This window comes from Haliotis rubra, unplaced genomic scaffold (assembly GCF_003918875.1).
Source record: "Haliotis rubra isolate DU_JTF1 unplaced genomic scaffold, ASM391887v1 Scf820, whole genome shotgun sequence".
NCBI classification, from domain to species: domain Eukaryota; kingdom Metazoa; phylum Mollusca; class Gastropoda; order Lepetellida; family Haliotidae; genus Haliotis; species Haliotis rubra.
In genome coordinates, this window is record NW_025767547.1 from 397415 (window position 1) to 421398 (window position 23984).

General features: G+C 41.6%; 1 protein-coding gene across 2 annotated transcripts; it reads right to left on the reverse strand.

Annotated features, from left to right (window-relative positions):
• Positions 1-426: 426 nt before the first annotated feature.
• Positions 427-16668, reverse strand: LOC124262097. Of its 2 annotated transcripts, XM_046696542.1 has the most exons (8): positions 16604-16668; positions 3714-4045; positions 3416-3565; positions 2721-2870; positions 2009-2113; positions 1716-1751; positions 1471-1599; positions 427-1231 (listed from the first exon to the last, which is right to left on the reverse strand). In XM_046696542.1, the coding sequence occupies exons 1-8, from the start codon at positions 16623-16625 to the stop codon at positions 857-859; spliced, it is 1299 nt and encodes a 432-aa protein (XP_046552498.1). In that variant the 5' UTR covers positions 16626-16668; the 3' UTR covers positions 427-856. The 2 variants fall into 2 exon arrangements, with proteins under 2 accessions (XP_046552498.1, XP_046552500.1); XM_046696544.1 differs by lacking the exon at positions 1716-1751.
• Between the last annotated feature and the right edge of the window lie 7316 nt (positions 16669-23984).

A 23984-nucleotide genomic window follows, 5' to 3' on the forward strand; every position in this document is an offset into this window, starting at 1 on the left:
AGGTGCAGCAAAAAAACGTCATTGTCTTGCATAGGATTTTGATTTTCACACATTGTCTGACGAGACGTTTCGAGGGAGAAACTTGCGCATATGAAACTAACAAAACACGGAGTTTCTATTTAAGAATTTATTAAAATAACAAAGAATAGCAAAAATGCCTTGTGTATATAACAAGATAAAAAGGATATATTCTTTAACAAAAAATATATATCTATCCATTGAACAGTATGCAAAGGTTGTAGCACAAATATGTAACATTGTTTAGAACCTTTTAAGCATAAATATTTTTATCAAGTTTGGACACTAAACATGTTAACGTATGTGTAAAATATTCAATGTTTGTAACATATATTTATACAAATATTTAAACAATATACAGCAATTTGATACAAATATTTACATACAATGCTTAAATGGTGATGAAAATGACTTAACTGACGGATGGCGCAAACTCTGAAGTTTATCATAAATCAATAACGACGTAAGTAAACTTTTAATGAGGCCAATTCAATTTTTCAATTGAATGAAGAGTTGGGCTACCTATGCCGTCAGCAGTATTGCAGCTACGCCAATGCGGCCTGCAAGGTGGTCGAGTCTGGAGTAGACAAACCAGTGGGTGATAGTATGAGCAAACAGATGACTCATCTGAGAAGATGTCTTCTAGGTACGAATTACGAATTACGCTCTGCTGCCCGACCACCACTTTGTCGCCTGTTACAACAAGTCTGCAGTACTGGGACCTATCTTGGCTAGGCTGAGACGATATTTATTTCGAAATCAGAACAAATATGTACAAATATACTATGCCATGACAGTTTATCTGAAGCGTTGTTATTCTGTTAGGCTGTTGCGCGACCTAGTTGAGACGAGACCGCTTGACGCCATCACCAGAGCAGCAGTCATCGTCTGGTGCCCTCCTCTTAAAGGATCTCCTGTGGGAAGAGAAGGCGGTTGGGGCAGCAGAGATGGACGTTGGACAAGAGGAAGAGGCAGACCCTGGTGAAGCGGTGGTAGCCGAAGTAGTTGCGCTGACAGCAGAGGAAGAAGTTGAGGAGGAAGATTGCTTGTCCTGTTTCCTGCTCAACTGCCTGCGCTTTCTCAGCCACCATTGTTTGGGTCTAGTAACGTATCCGACCTCATTTCTGCCGTCCGGAGGTGCAACCTTCCTCTTTTTGACATCGCTTGTGTGGACGGAGGACATGTCCCTCCTCCTCTTCCTCGATTCGTTGATCTGTGAAAACAGTAGACAATGAAACATTAATCTGTTGTCGGCTGCTGATCGTCACACTCAGCACTATTCTATAATGGCCTTGTCAATATAACCTGATTGTGTGCTCTACATACTGAAACACACGTATTTCAAATTTACATTACCTTTGGCAGTTGTCAAATGTTAATAAAGCAATATGCCCCTAGAAGGAAGACGACAACAGGATGTATCCCGACACGTGGTGTCCATGGTTCACCTACCAGCTGGATGTCCTCCAGGCTCAGTTTGGACATGGGGGGTACCAGGCGACGGTTGGCGTCCCTGGTGTATGGGACGAGAGGGGGCGGTGGGGGACGAAGCAGAGGTTGGCCGTCTCTATCACATTCGGACTGCAAAATATGATGTTGGAATGAAGAATATTACATGAAGAACAAACTACATTCATACAATGAAAGTAATCTTCAAAATTAGTCTCACTGACATTACATTTTATCGTACTCCTTACCTGATTCTCATCACTGCAGATCGTGAATGCTCGTGACTGAAACAAAGGAAACTGTCTTATGCCACCGATCATCAATTCCATGATGAACTGTTGAAAGTCACAGATTTTCCTGCATAATACAGGAAAAGCAATAAATATACTACAGTAAAGATTATACTTCTCCTTCCATACTATTCACAGGGATATCGTGTGTGTCCAGAAGTTGGTTAAAGGTGACTCGCTGGTACAAATTGTATTAGAGCCTGGGACTTAAATCTATTACCAGCTTCATTGCCATTGGCTGTGTCACTGACCTGAGGCTTGGAGAATCTCGTTTTTATTGTTCTCTCGTCAACGTCAGAGGACCACGCTACCTGGCTGAACCTGACCTTCTTCTTTGGCGCTTTGGCAGGAGAAGTCTGAAAGGATGTTTTATTATACATGCTTAGTGTCCTTGGTTTTGATGGGGTAGTCAAGTGGCCAAAGCGTTAGCTCATCTCGCCGACGACCCGGGTTCGATTCCCCACATGGATACAATGTGTGAAGCCCATTTCTGGTGTACCCCGCCGTGATGTTGCTGGAATATTGCTAAAAGCGGCGTAATATTAAACTCACTCAATCATAGTTTTAGCTCGCAACAGTCACAGTAACAATGATAAACTTCACAGTCTGGTTCGAACCAGACACGCATGGTCCACTTGCCTACAATGGCCCAGAGACAAGTTTTGTAGATCAACGATCATGCTGTCAATCAGTGGGTTATCTGGTGAAAAGCTATATTATTTACAGACCGCCGCCATAAAGCTCCCATTTTGCTGAATGCGGTTTTCAGGTACAAACAGAATTATTTTTTGGTGCATACACCAAGGATGTTGTGTTCATCCTTCAGTTTATGAAGGTTAATTACCTGATGGTCCAGACTCCATTATTTACAGACCGCCGCCATATAGCTGGAATATTTTGATAAGTGCGACATAAAACTAAACTCACTCACTCACTCCTTCAGGTTATATGAAGGTTATTTACCTGATCAGATTCAGCGGTGTGTTTGGTCATCACGTTTTCCTCATTCAAGTCCAGGCTTGTTGAGGATGAGCAGGATGTGCTTGAGGAGGAGGCTGAGCGGGATAAATCGCTGTTCCACTCTGGCAGATCCATAGTGGACACGTCCACAGCCTGGAAGGACAACACAGTAGGTCATACAGGAATGGAGATGGTTAGAACGTGTCAGAACTGAAGAAAGAAAAATCGGTATAGGAAACAACAGTATGAGAAACAACAGTAACTGAAACATGCCTTGAATTAACGATGTCCATCTGCGACTCCTGCTGTGGATACAGAGACAACAGATCAGAACGAGCAGGATGTTGGCGAGGAAACCATATAAGTACGAAACCCTGCCTGAACCAGATTCTGATTCTGGTAGTCATGTGTAGATACATCCCCCAATGAACAGAAGGATGGCCCCTAGAAAGAAGTACGCTTAAAATGACTGCCACACACAGGGTGCCTTAACGTACAAACACAGATAACCTAATCCTCCTATTGAAAGTGAAGGCTGTTCAGCCCGAGGCGTCAAATCAGGTATGGGTCGCTTCAGAACTCAAACCTACTCGGCTGTCTAGTTAGTATTTGCCATCTTTGTGTTCTTTTCCTGAGTCAGGCAGCTTAACGTACACAGAGGATCTAACACGTACATATCGGGGTACAGAAATAATCACCTTCTTTGTGTGGGAAGGGGTGACTGTTTTCACAGAGGAAGTCTGTTCCTTGGAGGTGGACACTTCTGAGGATGACGGAAGAGGTTTCCGTTTAGCATCAGTTGATGCACCAGGAACTTTGACAGTCTCCTTCTTTGATGCCTGCATGTTCTGGAACATTGTCAGCAAAGATTATTGACGTGTTAAAAGTGAAGTGAATCTAATGTGGACTTCAGTGTTTTGTTGTGAATAAAGTATATACCAAATAAAGCTGATTCAAAGTCCATGAAATAAAGAAAAAAATATAAAAAACGACTACCTGGTTATTTGTAGATGACTTGATGCCCAGATTGAGTTTGGGAGGCTTGAAGCGAGGCTGGCGTGTTTCGATGAAGCCCGGGACTTTGTTTGCTGTCTGAGACATGAGACTCCAGTTAAGCAGGGTTGACGTCTTCGCCATGGTGGAATCGTGTCCAAAGTCGTTGTTTCCATCCTCGCGATTCAAGGGAGAAACGCCACGTCTGGTTGATGCTCTACCCTCGGGCCGATTCAAGGGAGATACCCCCTTCAAAATGTATCTGTCTAGAGACACATGACGCACAGGGTCCTGGAATCTCCTCATGGGAGAGACTCCACGTCTCCAGTCATTACCTGCAGCGTAAATTCAGGGTTTTACCTGTGTGTTCGGTACGCACAAATGTATAAACAATGCGGGTAAAATATACATTCCGTCCAAGGGACTCACAATAAAAATTCACTGTACAACATGTCGACAAGAAATATAGAGCTCCGTTACATATGTCATCTCCATGGTTACAGAACCCTCATGTTTCCTGTAACCGTAACCGGCGTGTCGTCTGGGCCTCCCGGGTTTGTCCGGCGAAGTAAAACCCTGAAGGTAGAACTAAGCATGGTGGACATAGGACGATGGTCAAACTGTCTATTCAAAATAATTAAGTGAAATGAAGTCAAGAATGTGGACTATTTTATGGATATACAACTTCTTTATACTGTCTATGACATGTTTCGACATAGATTGTAATGTCGTTGTCAAGCAAGTGGTGCGTGAGAAGTAATTTTGGGTGATATATATACATGAGATATGTTTGGACAATAGATGAGGGATGAGTCGAAAATTAGATGTTTATACAATAGAAGAGGTTGATGACACTGGATTAAGTAGGTAGATAGGAAGCCAGTAAAGGAGATGTACATGGTTGTATACATAAGAGATTAAGGATGTTGATGGACAGCCAGTAGGGAATGATGTACATAGGCGAGAAAGGGACTGTTGGGAAGCCAAGAATGACGTGATGTTATACTAGGAATAATGTACAATGGCTGAGTAGGTTACATGAAATTAATTCAGCAAGTGATGATAGGCCTTGGGGATGAAATGTCCTTCATCTCTGTTGATAGCTGGGCAATTCTTCTTTATGTGGACAGCTTCAAGTAATCAGCCTGGTTCCTGGTGAAATCAGCCTGGTTCCTTTCGATGACCTTGGTGGTGTTCCAACAGATGTGGTTTGGGTTGGCTTTGAGGTGGTCAGTTATGTCTTTGTTTCTTGCTGAGGCCTGGGGTTCTTTGGTCCTGATAGTGACTGGTCTTGAGGTTTCACCAATGTAGGATTCGCAACAGTCGCATTCTATCTGGTAGACGACACCTGCGGGATCTGGCTTCTTTGCCGGGGTGGGTCTGCCTGTGGCCTGCAGGAGGTTCTGTATAATGTTGCCTCTCTGGAAGGTGACATCAATGTTGGCTTGCTTGTTGAGGAGTCGTCGGATGTGATGGCTAGTTGGTCCAACGTAGGGGAGGCTGATGGTGAAGGGGGCTGCTTGCTGTCGGGGAGGCTTAGTGTCAGGGTTGAGGGTGTTGTTGATGGTCTGGTCGACGAACGATGCAGGATATTTGTTGTAGTTGGTGAAGACGTGTCCCAGGTGGTCCAGCTCGGTGTCTAGTGATGCGGTTGTGGAACAGATGTTCTTGGCTCGTCTGGTCAGGGTAGAGATTATCCTTCTCTTGACTTGGATAGGGTGACTGGGTGGAAAAATAGAGATACTGGTCCGTATGTGTTGGTTTGCGGTAGACGCTGGTGGTGAGCTTATTGTCATCTTTCTGGACCAGGACATCTAGGAAGGGAAGTTGGTAGTCTGTTTCTAATTCCATAGTTAACTGCATCCGGGGGTGTTGGGAGTTCAGGTGTTGGAGAAGGATGTTGGGGTCGTCAGATGGAGGAAGGATGACAAAAGTATCATCTACTTTTCGAAACCAGCAGGTTGGTTGGACTGGGGACGTTTCAAGGGCGGTTTCTTCCAGGTGGGTCATGTAGATCTCGGTGATGAGGGGGGATAGTGGGAAACCCATAGGGAGGCAATGGGTCTTTTGCACTATTGTATCTTTCCATGTGAAGTAGGTAGAACTGATGCATCCGTTGATCAGTTCTATGATGCTGTCAGGAGAAAGGTGGGTGTCAAGGGTGGAGTGGATTTCTTCTACTCTGGATTTGATTATGGCGAGGGCTTCTTCACGGGCGACATTGGTGGAAAGATCAACCACGTCGAAGCTTAGCAGATTGCCAGGTTCAGTGATGGTGCTGATCTTCCTGCACAACTCACTGGAGTCGGCGATAAAGGACTTGGCTGTCTTTCCTAGAGGGCGAGGAGACTTGACAGGTGCTGGGAAGTATAATAATGAACAGTATTCCGTGAGCAGACAAGCAGGAGGGCTTTGATGGGATCTTTATGGACCTTGATGGTGGCTCGGGCATAGGACGGCTGTGGGTGCTGGACCAGGAGTTTCTTGTGGAGGGTTGGGCCTATCTCATTGTTTTCTAGGAGTCGTTTCAGCAGGACTCTGTGTTCTCTTTGCAGTCGGGCGGTTGGGTCTTTCTTCATCTGCTGGTAGGTGTTGGGGTCGCCGAGGATGTTGTCAGTGAGGGTCTCGAAGTCGGTTGTGTCCATTATGACCTTTGCTCTACCTTTATCAGCTGGGGCGAGAGTGATTTCAGGGTCATTTCTGAGCTTTCTCAGGATCTGCCTTTGAGCCTTGTTCAGGTTATCTTCTGTTGTTGCGTTGTTAGGTATTTTGCCGTGGGTTGAGTTTGCTTTTTCTTCCAGTATGTTGGCAATCTGGTACCTCAGGTAATCGACCTTTCTGCATGGCGCTAGTTGTTGAAGGCCTTTCTCCACTTGAACAATGAACATGTCATTGTTTTGGCGCATAGTGGGTACGAAATTAAGTCTCTTTGGGTAACGACTACATTTCAGATTGAATACAGGTAATGCCTTGTTTTCAAGGCCACAGTGAAACAGTTTTAATTCAGTTCATGTCACAATCTTTCCTGGAAACTGTGATGCGGGTGGTCTAAACTGGGTCATTCCTAAAAGACTCACCTGGAGCACCTCTACAAAGCTTTGTATTTTTCCTCGATAACACATTTTGACACAAGCACGGATGATTTAATTTGTTCTTTGTAGCTTTCGATATTATATGGACAATTGAAGGCGATGATTCTTAGCCCCTCAAAGACTAGAGATGGACTTTTTGCACTCTCGTAGATGAGAAGAATTTAGTATGGCTAACTGCCATACTACACGATCTAACGTCCTATTTTCATATTGCTTTACACAAAATGCTGGCAGTTAGCATAGTCTATTGCTTTTCCCAACCTTGTAAACTAACCTCTTTGTTTGTTTGCCTAGATTTGGGGATTTTGGGGAGGGTATGCCAAAAAAGTCCATGTTTTGTAATTCTGTCCTCAGTTATGTTTATTTGTAAGGAACAAGTCCCTCATCAAGATGTTTAAGTAGGGGTAAATCAATAATATTTTTTTGAAGCAGAATAGATTACTGGAGTGTGACTTAAATCTTTACGTACTATGCGTCATTAATAAAGGGTCAAATGATATATAGCGCATGTAAAGGAATGTTTCTCAGAACTAAGAGAACTAAGAGTGTCATCATAATGTTTAATGTGTTGACAAACTTGACACATCGTGACATACAGCATCAGTTGTATAGACCAAACCCCCAACCCTCCCCTCCCCTTCCCTCCAAACAAATGCCAATGCCAAACACGAGATCAATATCTTTTGTGCCCTCATCGCCCATCCGAGACACAGGTGCACCTAGTTCTCATGCTCCTTATCAAGTTCACAAAGAAAGTTTACGGATTCGCATTCCATTCTTCTACTAGAGCTCTGTGGAGTCCTGGGAGATCCACTGGTGCTTGGTGACATGTGTACACACGTCGACCGAGTTCATCCCAGGCATGCTCAATTGGGTTGAGGTCTGGTGGCCACTCCATCCGCTCTACACCCTGCTGCCTAAGGAATTCCATGACAGTCCTGGCCCTATGAGGCCTAGGCTTGTCTTGCAGTGAAGAGGTTCGACAATAAAAGCCATGCATAGTTTGCAGGAATGGTACTGCTATAGGAGCCAGAATCTTGTCCCGATAACGCTGTCCGGTAAGATTACCGTCGACTAGGTGCAGTGGAGTCTGTCCAGTAGGAGTTATCCCTGCCCAAATCGGTTATGCGTGGCCACGGTTGCATCTGTGACTCGCTCTCCATTGTGACGATAAATCCTCTGCGGACCTCATGGAAGGGCAAACTGAATCTGCTTTCATCTGTGAAGAGCACACGAGACCATTGACTTTGATTCCAGTGGCCATTATGTCTACTCCATCTCAACCGAGCCTGCCTGTGACGTGGTGTTAGTGGTTGACGACTACAGGTCGCCTGCAGATTGATCCGGCTGCCCTTAAACTTCGACGAACGGTGCTCCTGGATATTGCAGTGTTCTGTCTGAAGATCTGATGCGTTAAGGAATCTGTTACGTAATATCTCGGAGTATTGTGACTCTGGGGCGACCTGGTCGACGTGCATATTCCACGGACCCATTGGCTTGAAATCTCCGCCACAGTCTACCAATAGCACTCTGACTCACTTTAAAGCGGACAGCAACCTGCCGCTGAGTTTGACCAGATTCCAAAAGGCCTATAACCTGACCCCTTTCAGCATGTGTCAAAAACGTCTCATTTTAAGCTGCTATTTCAAACAGGTACCCGAACAGTGAACGACAGTGAAAAAGCAACAATGCATGTGTATTGTCCTCCACTTTCCATGGTTAGATCGACTTGCACGTGCAGATCATTGACATTAAGTGGCAGGTGGATTTCCATATTGACAATTTGAATAAATAATGTACTATTTGTAACAGAATGTATCGGACGTTGAAGAACGTAATAAAATTACATTTCAAACGCCTGATGTGTTGATCCATACTGTTAAGAAAGTTGGTAAAACATTCAGTTGTATATATTTCAAACAAAAACGAAGATTTTACAACTTATAAGCAGGGATACTCTACAACCTTATATAGTCTCCCTGTTATAAGAAATAGTGTAACCAATAGCTTGACCCTTCATTAATGACGCCGAGTATATATATACCCGTGCATTAATTATTATTCTACCATGGCTACGTGAAATGCTCGAATTTGATTGGTCAAGCCATAAAATCAGACGGTGTCAATTTGGATTGAAAATGCGTCTGATTTCACGGCGCTTCACTGCGCACGTATACAACACTGCCGCACTACTTCAGCTTGACCACCAACATGACTAATATCAACACAACAGACGTGATGGAAATGCTGCTGAAACATTTATTAAAACTCGAAAAATACAATTATACGATTTCTCCTCCACAATTATTAGGGGACCTCACTATCATAATTATAACCTTCTACTATAAAAATATTCAAACTCAATTACAATACACAGCCCCAAACATAAACAAACAATATCTAGCATATAAATCAGAAAACCTTGTAAAAATACATCCCTATCTATCCCTATTTGTGCGGCAAAACGTTCGTAAACATTTACCTACCTGGTAAATGGTATATTTGTTTCCGTTAAGAATGGGAAATTCGCAAGATAACGGTCAGGCGAAACACAAAATTTGCCACTCATACTCCATCATGTCCCGTTGCATCGTTCAAAATGTCAAAAACTGAACCATGAGAATTCAGTTCTCTGCCACCTTCCCCGAAGGCTGTCACTGCTATGTTCGTACACTTTGAAAGGCTTGGCCACAATCCAGTCCCAAATGATGAGAACAATGTTCCAAGGAATCCCAAGTTAGTCGCATATGTACACAAAGCTGCACTGTCACTCTTCCTCGCATGCCGGGGTGGAGGCACGTACGTGAAATCATGATCGACACTCGCCGGTCATAAAAATCAACAGTCTTTGATGAGTTACAGGTTATAGGTCGATCAGAAAAGGATCTATTCTTCGATTCTGCAGGGTTCAGGTTCGACAGTCAGTCAAGTATTTTCCACTGTCACTTCGAATTTCAACCTTTCGCAAAGTGTAAACACTGGCTCGTCCGCCATTTCAAACTGTTGCGTAACTGTCTACTTCCAAGAAAATAAGTAGGTCAGACGATTCCATTATACTGTGGCCAGGGGGGTACAGTAATACGGCACACAAAACAATAGGCTGGTTTCGGTCTTGTGGAGTTATGATTATAAAAACTCTTAGGTGTTACATTAATACATTGAATAAACAGTAGTTTGTTTTCTTTGGACAGAATATTTGTTATGTTGCAATGTTAAAAAAAATACGAACGGAACCTACCACTCCTTTATCAGACGAGTTCAATCATTCGCCTCTCATCCCATGACGGATTACGCTGTGTCTTCCGCAGGACGAAGAAGTTCAATGTTAAATCGGTTATGGTAGAATGGAGATAAACATACTGTGTTTGGAAATTAGATGAATGTTAGACCGAATTGATAGTCTCTAAATTAATCATTTGAAACCTCACGCTACGCGTTCGGCTTCAAATAAAATTTAGAGACTATCAATTCGGTCTAACATTCATCTAATTTCCAAACACAGTACGTTTATCTCCTAATTCTACCATGGCTACGTGAAATGCTCGAATTTGATAGGTCAATCAATAAAATCAGACGGTGTCAATTTTGGATTGACAATGCGTCTGATTTCACGGCGCTTCACTGCGCACGTATACATCACTGCCGCACTACTTCAGCTTGGCCACCAACATGACTAAATTAATAAATATCAACACAACAGACGTGATTGTAATGCTGATAAAACATTTATTAAAACTCGAAAAATACAATTATACGATTTCTCGTCCACAATTATTAGGGAACCTATCATAATTATTACCTTCTATTATAAAACTATTCAAACTCAATTACAATACACAGCCCCAAACATAAACAAACAATATCTAACATATAAATCATATAATATTTACCTACCTGGTAAATCATTCATGGTATATTTGTTTCCGTTTAGAATGGGAATTTCGGTCAGGCGAAACACAAAATTTATGCCACTCATACTCATGTCCCTTTGCATCGTTCAAAATGTCAAAAATTGCACCACGAGAATTCCGCTTTCTGCCACCTTCCCCGCAAGACTGTCACTGCTATGTTCGTACACTTTAAAAAAAGCTTGGCCACAATCCAGTCCCAAATGATGAGCACATCATTCCAAGGAATACCCAGCAGCACTGTCACTCTTTCGTCGCATGCCCGGATGGAGGCACGTACGTGAAATCATGATCGACTATCGCCGGTCATAAAAATCAACAGTCTTTGAGTTTGATGAGTTACAGGTCGTAGATGGATCAGAAAAGGATCTATTCTTCGATTCTGCAGGGTTCAGATTCGACAGTCAGTCAAGTATTTTCCACTGTCACATCAAATTTCAACCTTTCGCAAAATGTAAACACTGGCTCGTCCGCCATTTCAAACTGTTGCGTAACTGTCTACTTCCAAGAAAATAAATAGGTCAGACGATTCCATTATAGTGTGTCCCGGGGGTACAGTAAAACGGCACACAAAACAATAGGCTGGTTTCGGTCGTGTGGAGGTATGATTATAAAAACCAAGCTCTTGGGTGTACATTATTGCATTGAATAAACAGTAGTTTGTTTTCTTTGGACAGAATATTTTTTATGTTGCAATGTTAAAAAATTACGAACGGCAGCTACCACTCCCTTCACGGACAAGTTCAGTTCGCCTTTCGTCCCATGCCGGATTATGCAGTGTCTTCCGCAGGATGAGGAAGTTCGATTTTAAGTCGGTTATGGTAGAATGGAGATAAACATACTGTGTTCTGAAATTAGATGAATGTTAGACCGAATTGATAGTCTCTAAATTAATCATTTGAAACCTCACCCTACGCGTTCGGCTTCAAATGAAATTTAGAGACTATCAAATCGGTCTAACCTTCATCTAATTTCAAAACACAGTACGTTTATCTCCTAAGTAAGCACCACCCTATTTTGAAAATATGATGTCATTCTACAGAAAAGTTAGGGTATAGCCATCAATTTTATCAACCAAAAGTTAAAGGAGCTTCATCCATTGACAGTTTTACAGATACCATAACCTTTTCTATTCTTTATGAAAGAATATGCTGATGAAAATATGATGGGACTGAATTTTTACCCAATATTATTATTGTATTGAATAAACACTTCTCCTTGCCAGATACTGATAATTACAGCTAAAATCTGTTTGTTTTTTGTAAAGCAACTTTTACTGCATTTTAAAATTTTACTTGTGTTTAGTTTGAGTGTAACTTTTCCTAAATCTTAGTTTAAAAACTTTCATCCATTCACAATAAATAACGAATTTATATGCCACATAACAATCTATCATTACTTTCACTTTTCAAAATAAGGTAACTTGTTTTAGGACAGAAAGAACACCTGTTTTAAATATATACAATTATCCTAATTAAAGTACATGGTAATTTCAATGATGTTTTCGTTTTTGAAATGTTAAATGCTTGCTCTATCAAATTATAAAGGATATTTTTTGGAAAGTTTAGAAATTTCATTTCAGACAAAATTGATTGGTATAAATACAGGGTGGTGCTTATTTTATGCATAGATGTATATATTTTAGCCAGATGGTGATCGATAAGAACAGAAGTAGAAATTACATATTCTATTGTATTAACCATTTCTTGCAAGTACGAGTAACATGAAGATACTAAATACACATTTTACATCATTTTCGTTCATTCAAATTCTACATTTCCTAATAAATGTCTCCATTCTAAATGGTTTCTCTGTTTGTTTCTTAAAGAAAGGCGTGTCATTATATATGCATTGTGTAAGTGTTCTTCTCTAACTTCTCCTATTAGCGTGAATTTGCTCTAGGGTTCCTGACGAAGGAACCAAGTAATCAACTCGTGTATGTACCAACACCAAAATTTCGAGAAGAGACGAGCAGATGGGATATCTCCCTTGCTAAGGTAATCTCTTGATTCCATCGAAACGACCCTTGCTTGAGTTCCTGCTAAAGTTGGGGGCTTGTTGACAATATATAACACTTTCACACTGAATCATAATCAGAATTGCTTCTTTAGTGGAAACTGGTTCTCGTCACCTCCGCATGGTGCAGCAGCTCTACCTTCCGTGTGACGAAACAACGACCTAAAGCCAGTCTAAGCAAAGAAATCCTATATTATGTGTGCTTAATGTTTCTCGACACGTCGTTGTCCGTATGTTTGTTTATGAATTGTTCTTTTATGAAGACATCTAAATGGGGCTCTACTATATTACTGCTTTTCTAAGATCGAACGCATTTGTTTTCTTAGCCCTTTAAACAAAATTTATCCATAACAAGTTTCCGTACAATGACTAATTTGTCCTTACATGTATGTTTATTATATATCTCCAGTTGTTTTACTTGAATTATTTATGCCCTGTACAGACATACCTATGAGTGAGTGAGTGGGGCACCACAAATGGGCTTCACACATTGTACCCATGTGGGGAATCGAACCTGGGTCTTCGGCAACCAGGGCCTAGATTTTCGAAGCTCTCTTAGCGCTCAGATAGTCGTAAGTGTCATACATTAACATTAACTTACGACTATCTTAGAGCTAAGAGAGCTTCGAAAATCTTTGCCCAGGGCCCCGTTTCACAATGCGATGGTAGCGCTAAGATGATCGTAACTCCCATACTTTAACATAAACTTACGACTGTCGTAGCGCTAAGATGATCGTAACTCTCATACTTTAACATAAACTTACGACTGTCGTAGCGCTAAGATGATCGTAACTCCCATACTTTAACATAGACTTACGACAGTCGTAGCACTAAGATGATCGTAACTCCCATACTTTAACATAGACTTACGACTGTCGTAGCGCTAAGATGATCGTAACTCCCATACTTTAACATAGACTTACGACAGTCGTAGCGCTAAGATGATCGTAACTCCCATACTTTAACATAGACTTACGACTGTCGTAGCGCTAAGATGATCGTAACTCCCATATTTTAACATAAACTTACGACTGTCGTAGCGCTTTGTGGAACAGGGCCCAGACGCTTTAACCACTAGGCTACCTCGCTGCCCACTTACCTATGGAATACTGTAGGGGACGGTTTCGTGTTACTCGCATCCTCTCATGTTTTGCCATGTTCAGCTCATTTCCATGTGTGAAAACGCGAAACATGTCTTATAAATATGCCTGAGATCTTTTTATATCCAGATGAAATATCCTTCAGAAATAATAAAACACTATACTTGCTTGTTACATGACTCAACAGTTCAGCGAGCCTTCATTCCATATGTAAGGAAAGGATAAAATTGAAGATAAAATAGCCGATGCAAAGAAGCTACATGATGATGCTTATCACAAGATTCACTCTTTTGTTACTGTATATGTTGGATTTAGATCAAAGACATGCCTGTATGAGTTATAGAAACCTGAAGTGTGCCTCTCACTATATATTAAGCATCTCTTCTTTTCCCTGAATTACCGCATTTGAGGTTTTTGTTTGCTCCCAGGTTTTACTTTTTGTAAGTAAGACCTCTTCCCAGGTTTTATTTTTTTCCTAACTCTATATGAACATCAACATTCACATGATGTATGAGGGTTTGAAATCAATTGGAAAATATCGTCCAAGATCAATTTCAAAGTGCAAATGTTTTCCAAAGCAGGATTAGAATCGCATCTATCAGATTAATATGCGGATGCTCTGCCTCACGGCCACCGAGCCGACAGAGATTTTGGGGTTGAATTATCTATTTATAGTTACTGTCATTAAATTGATTTTACTTGCGCTTCAGTTATTGTTATGTAGCTTCATTAAATGATTATCTACGCGGTTTTGGTAGAGAATGTTAAACCTTGGGAGAAGGGAAATCCCTCTCGGGCTGTCCTCCCTCGGTTTTACATTCTCTACCAAAACCTCGGGGGCGTGTTTTCTCCTATACATAAACAGCCATCAAAAGAGAGTTTAACATTTTACGCCTTATCAGAATTATTTCAGTGACGAGGCTAACGAAAGTATACACCCTGGTTTTGTGTGGCTGGAAATGAACCGAGTAGGAAATGGCCGTCCGATGGTGATTCCGTTAATACGGTATCATAGGGTTTCTTCAAATCCAATATCCGAATGTGACCTTTCTTTTGTTCGTCAATGTATTTCGTAATGTTGGCTGCCACACAGGGGCTTGTAACGCTAAAAATTATTTTATATAGTACTAAGACCCCGTCAGTGACAGTGTATACCTTGATGGCAGTTTTCAGCGTTGCTAGCCCCTGTGGGCTGCCATGACTGGTAATTCTAACAGTTACACCCACAAACAAAGGACCAGCAGAGTACACATAACCACGTACCCAAGTTAATTACGTATATACCAAAGCCCTTTCTCAGTTATTTCTGTGTTGGATATGTCATATACAGATCTTGTTTGAAGTCTCCATATTTTGGCACCATATAACCTGTCAAATTGCTATCCTACTATCAATGTTTTGGTTTATATATGCATTATATAATTTGTAGAATGGTAGTTATATATTCGAGCTGAGTACAGAGTCTTAAAGCAAAATGGAAGCATTACGAAATGGCTCAGAAGGATACCCTTCAACTGCCATCAGTGAATGGGGACAGACATCTTTAGATTTGTATTTGTCCTCACCACAGTAGCCACGGACTAGCGGACCAGCATGAATTTCTCGTTATTTCCATCTTTTTTTATATCCAGATAGTATCGAAAGGAGAACGCATTTTCAAAGCATTCCTAAATTGTTATCAGCGAAAGAATAATTTATTATTTAATCAAGAATTTGCCCATAAAACGTTTGTCCAATAAAAACATGTATGCCAATCCAAAAAGAAAAAGGTGGGCACATTTGGGCTTAGATAACCGCTAAAGGCTTCCGACAAATAAGAAATGGTTGAACGCTTGGTGAAGAATCCTCTAACGTTCTGAGCAGGAGAGTGTGTCTTGATTATTTCGAATCATTTTAATTTGTATTTCTTTTTGTGGTTTATTTTACTGCAGGTCCAACAAGACATCAGTGAGCCAAGTCACAAAACGCGCTCCTGAATCCTCCATTGAGTTCTTCCTTGATGTTCCTTTGGACAGACTTTCGGCACAAAAATAAACAAAATACAGCAAACGAGAAGGAACAGAAAGCAAAGAAACGAAACAAAATACCTGGATATATAAACCAATCCAAAACGAAAAAGGTGGACACCATTGGGGTTAGATAAACGCTAAAGGCTACCCATAAATATGCCATGGTTCAAACATTTTTTGAAGAATCCCTCTAACGTTCAGATCAGAAATGTGTGTATTATTTATTTCGAATAATTTGTATTTATTTTAGTGGCTTATTTTACAACTGCAAGTCAAACGAAGACACCTGTGAGCCAAGTCACAAAACGCACTCCTCAATCCTCAATCCTCCAACACTGTGGAGCACAGTGGTGTAGTGGTTAGCATGCTGGCCTCTCACGCTAAAGGCCCGGGTTCGAATACCGGTGGAGACACCAAAATTTGTGACCTGGGTCTCATACTGTGTTGTGTCCCTGGGCAAGGCACTTCGTCCACATTGCACTCAGTCCACCCAGCTGTTTAAAATAGGTACCTGAAAAGCGGATGTACGGACTTATACGGTAGCCGTTAGCGCTTAGTAGCAGCTTTTAAAGTACAATTCCGTCAGGGTAATAATGTAACGCCAGAGAACAGCATCGCGTTGGAGTCTAGGCGCAATAATTAGCATTATTATTATTAATTCACCATGCGGTTCTTCCATGATGTTCCATCAGGCAGACTTTCGGCACAAAAAATAAACAAAGTACAGCAAAAGGAAAGAACAGAAAGCAAAGAAACGAAACTAAATACCTGGATAACGTCCTTGGTGCATATCAGACTGGGTAAATGAACAAAACTGCAGCAGAAAAATCAAGAAATGTAGAGAATCGTGAAGGCACGTCTGATCGCTCTGAAGACAATCAGCAAAGATGGCATTCGTTGCTTAGCGACGACTCGTAAACAATATAAATTTAGGGCCAGTTTTACAAACAATGCTTGCTTTAGAATCTCTAATTATCTCTAGCGACTTCTGCACGGCGTTTGGAGGTCTTGTAGAATATAACCGTTTACAAGAATGAAATCCCGTTTGATCGCGTACACTATGACGTCATTAGGTTTGTGACGTCATATGGTGTGTGCAACACGGATTAAGCTGGGGCTCGTCTCGCATATAATATACGTTAGCGCGCGCAAAGGGAGCTGGGAACCAGCTTACAACACGGATAAGCTCACACACCGGCGCAGCGATGACTTAGCGTAACAGCACGTGGAACCTCAAAACCTATGTAAACAAAAGATCGCTACGCAAATCGAAATATTTAGTGTTACACGTTTCAGAATATTTTCTCAGTGAAACCTAACCATTCTATCAAAGATGTTTAATAAGATGTGTAGACTCGTCAAAAATAATAGCGTTAAGAAATTGATACAATATATTGAATGAGCTGTTACGTCAAGATGTGACGAATCGCATATAATGGAGTTCAGCTGGGAACCAGCTTTACAACACGGAGAGCTCACACACCGGCGCAGCGATGAGCGTAACAGCACGTGGACGCAAAACCTATGTAAACAAAAAGATCGCTACATCGAAATATTTAGGCAGAAATTTTCTCAGGAAACCAACCATTCTAACCGATGTTTAATTGTTTTCGTCAAAATAATATATAGCGAGTCGGAATTTATGACGAATCGCATGAGTTCAGGGTACGAGATTGGGATTGACACCAGGCAATAATAAAGTGTTTTCCGAGTATTTATGACGTCTGGTTCGCCTTGAAACCAAATAATAAATATTCTGTCTGTCGGACTAGAAACCAAAATAATAATAAGTGATTGAAATGGGGAAAGTCGGTATCCTCCCATTTGTCAGACATCCCAATAGTCAGACAGGTTAAAACAACAAACCATCTGGTTGAGTGAACAGCTAAGCTCCTGCCTGTTACCTCTTAAAGAAATAGGAATGGCCCATAAAATAAATAACAGAACAGAACAGAACTTTATTACACTCAGGCCGGTATCATCGGCATATGACGTACAAATGATAATAATGATAATAGCATGGTAGTAGCATAATATACTGATGTGCAAAAGAAAGTACACACTTGGTGCTTTGAGACTATCAAAACAACGTAAATAGTTTGCTAGCAATGTTCCAATTGGGTACGATCTATGGTGTTATTGCAACACGTACACAATGTTTGTGACGTGTGAGTCGCAATCAAAACACTTTTCTAAATATTACGCTGTTTTCAGGAAAATATTGTACCAACGCATCAGGTGTGTACTTTCTTTTGAACGTCAGCTTTTAGTAGTTAGCCGGAAGATTTTACAATTTGCATGGTATATTTACAGAATTTACTGAGATTTTTCATAACAGATACCTATTTATATGTAAAGTGTGATTTACATTTTAACATAGTTAGAGAATATGTTTGACCGTTTTGGGAAGTTTACACCTCTGAGTTCCAGATTTGAATTGAATGAGCTGTATGTTTTTAATAACCGTACGATACCAAAATGCATATTTACATATACTTTTGCATTATGTGAAATGACTGGTTAAATTGACACACAACTATTTATATATTAGGTTAAAGAATAGTTCATTATATCCTTAAACTCTTCACGTTATAACAGTTAATAACATGTACATATAACAGTGCAAACAATCTGGATCCAAACAAACATCGATGTAAAATAGATAAATATCCCTGAAATCGACGATCCGACAATAATGTTTTGGAAAATGGAGAAGCCTTAGTATACAACATACTGGATGGATGTACATAACTGTAGAACAAGAATAAAATACGTCTGGTAATAAGATAATTGGTCCATTAACTGTTCAGTGTTGAAAATACGCCATCAACATGCGTCATGATCAGTATAAGGCTTTCGAACCTTGCCGTGTTAATATGGCATAGATGTGGGGAGGACACGCTGCAAACGTAAAAAGTACAATTTGTGTAATTCTCGATCATTTCAATTAAAGAATTGCACCTGTTGTTCAATTTGTCGACCATCAGGCAGGTAACAAGTACAATGTTTTGACGTTTTTTGATATGCCGCATGGCGTTTGACGTATGCGTGCCAACAAAGTTCAGATTTAATAAGGAAAAAAAACTGTCGTTCGCAGGGCTTATGGTGAACTGAATTCTTCCAGCAATTCCTCCGCCCATTGTATACTGTTAGCAGAATGAGCCCAGATGGTCAAAGTGAAGTATTACATTGATCATTACGCTGGCTTCTGGTTGAGGCGAGGATAGTGTTTAAAGTACGCTGTATCCCATTCAAGAGTCTAAAAGGCATGTCACCAGAATATCTAAGTGAACTGCTAACCCCCAACAAACCATCCAGACAACTGCGATCTGAAAGCAGATTCTTTTTGAAAACTCCTTCTTATAGACTGGCCTTTTATGGAAAGCGTTCTTTCGGTGTTTGTGCTCCATCGCAGTGGAATGAACTGCCTCTCGCCTTAAAACTGTCCCCATCTTTTGCTGCGTTCAAATCACATCTTAAAACGCATCTCTTTTCACTGCACTATTAACTCTATTCAAACATTATTATTATTTTGTAGCGCTTTGAGCACCCACTTAGTGGTTGGATTTAGCGCTATATACATTTCCAGTATTATTATTATTATTATTATTATCGCAGAATGAACCGAGACAGTTATTTTATTGACTGCGGAATGATCCGAGACAGTTCGAGTAACCTATTACATGGATTGCGGAATGAGCCGAGGTGGTCCGAGTGAAGGACTACATGGATTGCGGAATGAGCCGAGGTGGTCCGAGTGAAGGACTACATGGCTTGCGGAATGAGCCGAGGAGGTCCGAGTGAAGGACCACAGGGTTTGCAGAATGAGCCGAGATGGTCCGAGTGAAGGACCACAGGGTTTGCAGAATGAGCCGAGAAGGTCCGAGTGAAGGACCACATGGTTTGCAGAATGAGCCGAGATGGTCCGAGTGAAGGACCACAGGGTTTGCAGAATGAGCCGAGATGGTCCGAGTGAAGGACCACAGGGTTTGCAATCATAGCCGAGATGGTCCGAGTGAAGGACTACATGGATTGAGGAATGAGCCGAGGTTGTCCGAGTGAAGGACCACAGGGTTTGCAGAATGAGCCGAGATGGTCCGAGTGAAGGACCACAGGGTTTGCAGAATGAGCCGAGATGGTCCGAGTGAAGGACCACAGGGTTTGCAGAATGAGCCGAGATGGTCCGAGTGAAGGACCACAGGGTTTGCGGAATGAGCCGAGATGGTCCGAGTGAAGGACCACATGGTTTGCAGAATGAGCCGAGATGGTCCGAGTGAAAGACCACAGGGTTTGCAGAATGAGCCGAGATGGTCCGAGTGAAGGACCACAGGGTTTGCAATCATAGCCGAGATGGTCCGAGTGAAGGACTACATGGATTGAGGAATGAGCCGAGGTGGTCCGAGTGAAGGACCACAGGGTTTGCAGAATGAGCCGAGATGGTCCGAGTGAAGGACCACAGGGTTTGCAGAATGAGCCGAGATGGTCCGAGTGAAGGACCACAGGGTTTGCAGAATGAGCCGAGATGGTCCGAGTGAAGGACCACAGGGTTTGCAGAATGAGCCGAGATGGTCCGAGTGAAGGACCACATGGTTTGCAGAATGAGCCGGGATGGTCCGAGTGAAGGACCAAAGGGTTTGCAGAATGAGCCGAGATGGTCCAAGTGAAGGACCACAGGGTTTGCAGAATGAGCCGAGATGGTCCGAGTGAAGGACCACATGTTTTGCAGAATGAGCCAAGGTGGTCCGAGTGAAGGACCACATGGTTTGCAGAATGAGCCAAGATGGCTCAAGCTGATCAATAATCATCAATACACGCTCGAGGCAATTGTTAGTTTTAGTCTGAAATGTTGCCTCCGACTACATATAATGATATAGAAATAACACGCATGATCTTCTGTCACTGTGCTGTGCGTCAGTTGCATGCTTTTATGACGTAGTGTATAACCCGATCAGTATCGTGGGAATTTTTTAAAATTTTCAATATATCTCAGTAGCAACATTTGAAATCGTGTCTGAAATGTTAGACGTAACACAATACCTACTACTTAAGACACACTTCATTTGAAAGGAATACCAGTCCATATTCTGCAACCTGCTCACATCAGACCGAGAATGCCAGTGATTTGTACAGAAAGATGGGGGAGGTGTCCCAGTTACCTAACGTCCCAACAACTTATGCAGAGTTGTGTCCCTTATCTGACCGTTCGTCCCTGTCCGAGATTTGAGAATTTTATTCAAGTGTTAAAAGACCATGACCAAAGAATGAAACTGTTCAGGGGGAATTGAACTTTCAATGATGTTTTAGTTTTTAAATACAGATTTACTAAACAGTCTTACGACAGTTTCCAATCTTTTGCGGTCTCTTTTCATAAAGTCTCGCAACACAGCTTTAGTCTTGCCATATCGTGTTAGTCTTGTTAATCAAATTCGTAGTTTTTCTATTCTATCACAATTTCCTTCATTTCAGTCAGTAAATAAATTATACGATCTTTCCATATATATTCGCGCTATGCACTCTCTCGACATTAGTACCGTGCAGACTTAGTCCTGCTACACACTCCAGCAAGACATTCTCGATAAACATCTTTTGCATAAGCCTTTGCAATACAGTCTTTCTTGTTGTGCTTTACAATCTCGCAGTGCCGTTGTTCCATACAGTCTAAGTCTCTATATAATATACCTTGATACACAATTTTGCAATTTTGTTATGCAGCTGTTTTAAGCATTCTTGAAACCCATGAACACGGATAAAGTGCCGCACAGAGGCTTAACGAGTACTAATCTATGATTCAAACCATCGATCACAGGATCCTTACACGTCTAGGGGACGCAACTGTGCACAACGAATTGTACCAAATGCAATGTAACCAATGTATGTGTTGTTGCTGCCAGCTATACAGAAAGTGACATCTGTACGTTGTGCTGTTGTGTATCCGGCGTCGTGTCGTCCATGGGACGTCTCCGAGGACATCATCACACCCGTCACAGTGTCTGCAAAATAACCAAACAGGGTTACATATTGCAGGTTGATATTAAGTCACGTAGAGACAAGCTTAATAACCTTTGCCAGTTAACCAGCCGGTTGTTAAGAGGATGATCACCTGTCGTCTATTATTGGATCACCGGACGTTAATAACACGATCACAGATGGTTAATAACACGATCAGGGATGGTTAATAACACGATCAGGGATGGTTAATAACACGATCTCAGATGGTTAATAACGTGATCACAGATGGTTAATAACACGATCACAGATGGTTAATAACACGATCACCGATGGTTAATAACACGATCACAGGTGGTTAATAACACGATCACCGATGGTTAATAACACGATCACAGGTGGTTAATAACACGATCACAGATGGTTAATAACACGATCACAGATGGTTAATAACACGATCACAGATGGTTAATAACACGATCACAGATCAGTGTGCGAAATAGTTGCCAAATTTTGCTAGCCATAGCTTTGCCTTCAAGTTACTAGCCCACAAAATTATTCACTGGCCCGAAATTTGAATGTAGACACGGGTTTCGTCATTAAGCTGCTAATATGATGAACATTTTTATCAGGCCAAAATCTTGCATGATTTAAAAGTGTATTGTAACTTAACAAATTGGAGAGAGTGATATACATGTATTTACAAAATGTCCCCATGAAAATTCACTAGCCATTCGGACAACAGGCCCTCGTGTCTTTGCAAAGATTAAAGATTAAGAAAAATATTTTTTTGAGATGACCCCCGACTCGAAATGCTTCACAGTACAATACATTATGTCATAATGTATTGTACTGTGAGGCATTTCGACTCGGGGGGTCATCTCAATTTTTTTTTTAAATCTTTAATCCTCGCAAAGACACGAGGGCCTGTGATTCGGACCAGTGACTGTGGAGATTTACTGGCCCGACTGGATTTTTACTAGCCACGGGCTAGCGGGCCAGTGGCTATTTCGAACACTGGTCACAGATGACCAGTAGTATGATCATGATGGTTTCAGGCACGTCCAAGAAGGGCAACTCCACACAGCGAAATGCTGCCCCTTAGACGATTAGACACATCTGAATGTAATCAACAAACGTTGTACATTGACCCGAGTTAAAAGTTTGGATTTACATATTGAATACAAATAGCACCCTTATCTTTTTAACACAAGCTCTTTGTTTCAATGTCGTACCTTAACATGCAGAGCACGTGGGACTTGGAACTGCTATACACGTGACTTTCCGGAAGCAGCTGTGGAGTAGACACTGCTCTGGTACCTAGAGGACATCGTAGACGATGTTGCAACAGTTGTATCGCCACCAAGGGGCACCTGTAGTCCAAGACATCTTCCGAATCGTTTCCGGAACTGATGCCTAAACTGTCTGTAAACACAATGTAAAAATGGCAGGTGAGTTATCCCATTCATGACTGTTATGCACAATTAAATATACACCGTACTATACTGTAATATATTATCTTACTGGGCAAAGGATTATGAAGTTGGCGGTTTGATGCTTGTGTGATTGTGAAGACGGTAAGACCTGGCAAAAGTTATCTCTCTGAAGTGCATCACTCTGAGAGTGTAATCCCAAATATAACGCCTGTTACATAATGATTTATGTGGACACGTGTAATTCAAGCTATGAGCCTACACGTCTTCAGCTGATAAAATAACAAATCAGTGCGCGCTTAAAGCTGATTTAATACAAAACCTTGGATGAACATACAATGGGTGTTCTAAGAAAGACAGCTTTCCGATGAAAGGGAACCAAGATCACAAAGATCGGTGTAATCTGTTAATTTGACATACCGTAGGATGAGATAGGAAGCATAGGGACGCGTCTCGCTTAAAAACAGCGTTAGAAAGACATATAGACCCTACCCTATTACTATATAAAAGGAGGGTAGGGTCTATACACCTATGTCTTTCTAACGCTGTTTCTAAGCGAGACGGGCGGTGGGGTAGCGTAATGGTTAAAGCGTTGGCTCGTCACGCCGAAGACCCGGGTTCGAATCCCCACATGGATACAATGTGTGAAGCCAATATATGGTGTCCCCCGCCGTGATGTTGCTGGAATATTGCTAAAAGCGGCGTAAAACCAAACTCAGCCAGTCAGTCAGTCAGTCTAAGCGAGACACGCCCCTGTGACAGGAAGCACG

Coding starts and splice junctions, on each gene's coding strand:
- LOC124262097 (XM_046696542.1), bottom strand. CDS start 16,625: ATGCACCAAGGACGTTATCCAG. Junction 4,046..16,603: donor GCACCAAGGACGTTATCCAG/GTATTTAGTTTC, acceptor TTTACGCTGCAG/GTAATGACTGGAGACGTGGA. Junction 1,600..1,715: donor TCTGCAGTGATGAGAATCAG/GTAAGGAGTACG, acceptor CATATTTTGCAG/TCCGAATGTGATAGAGACGG.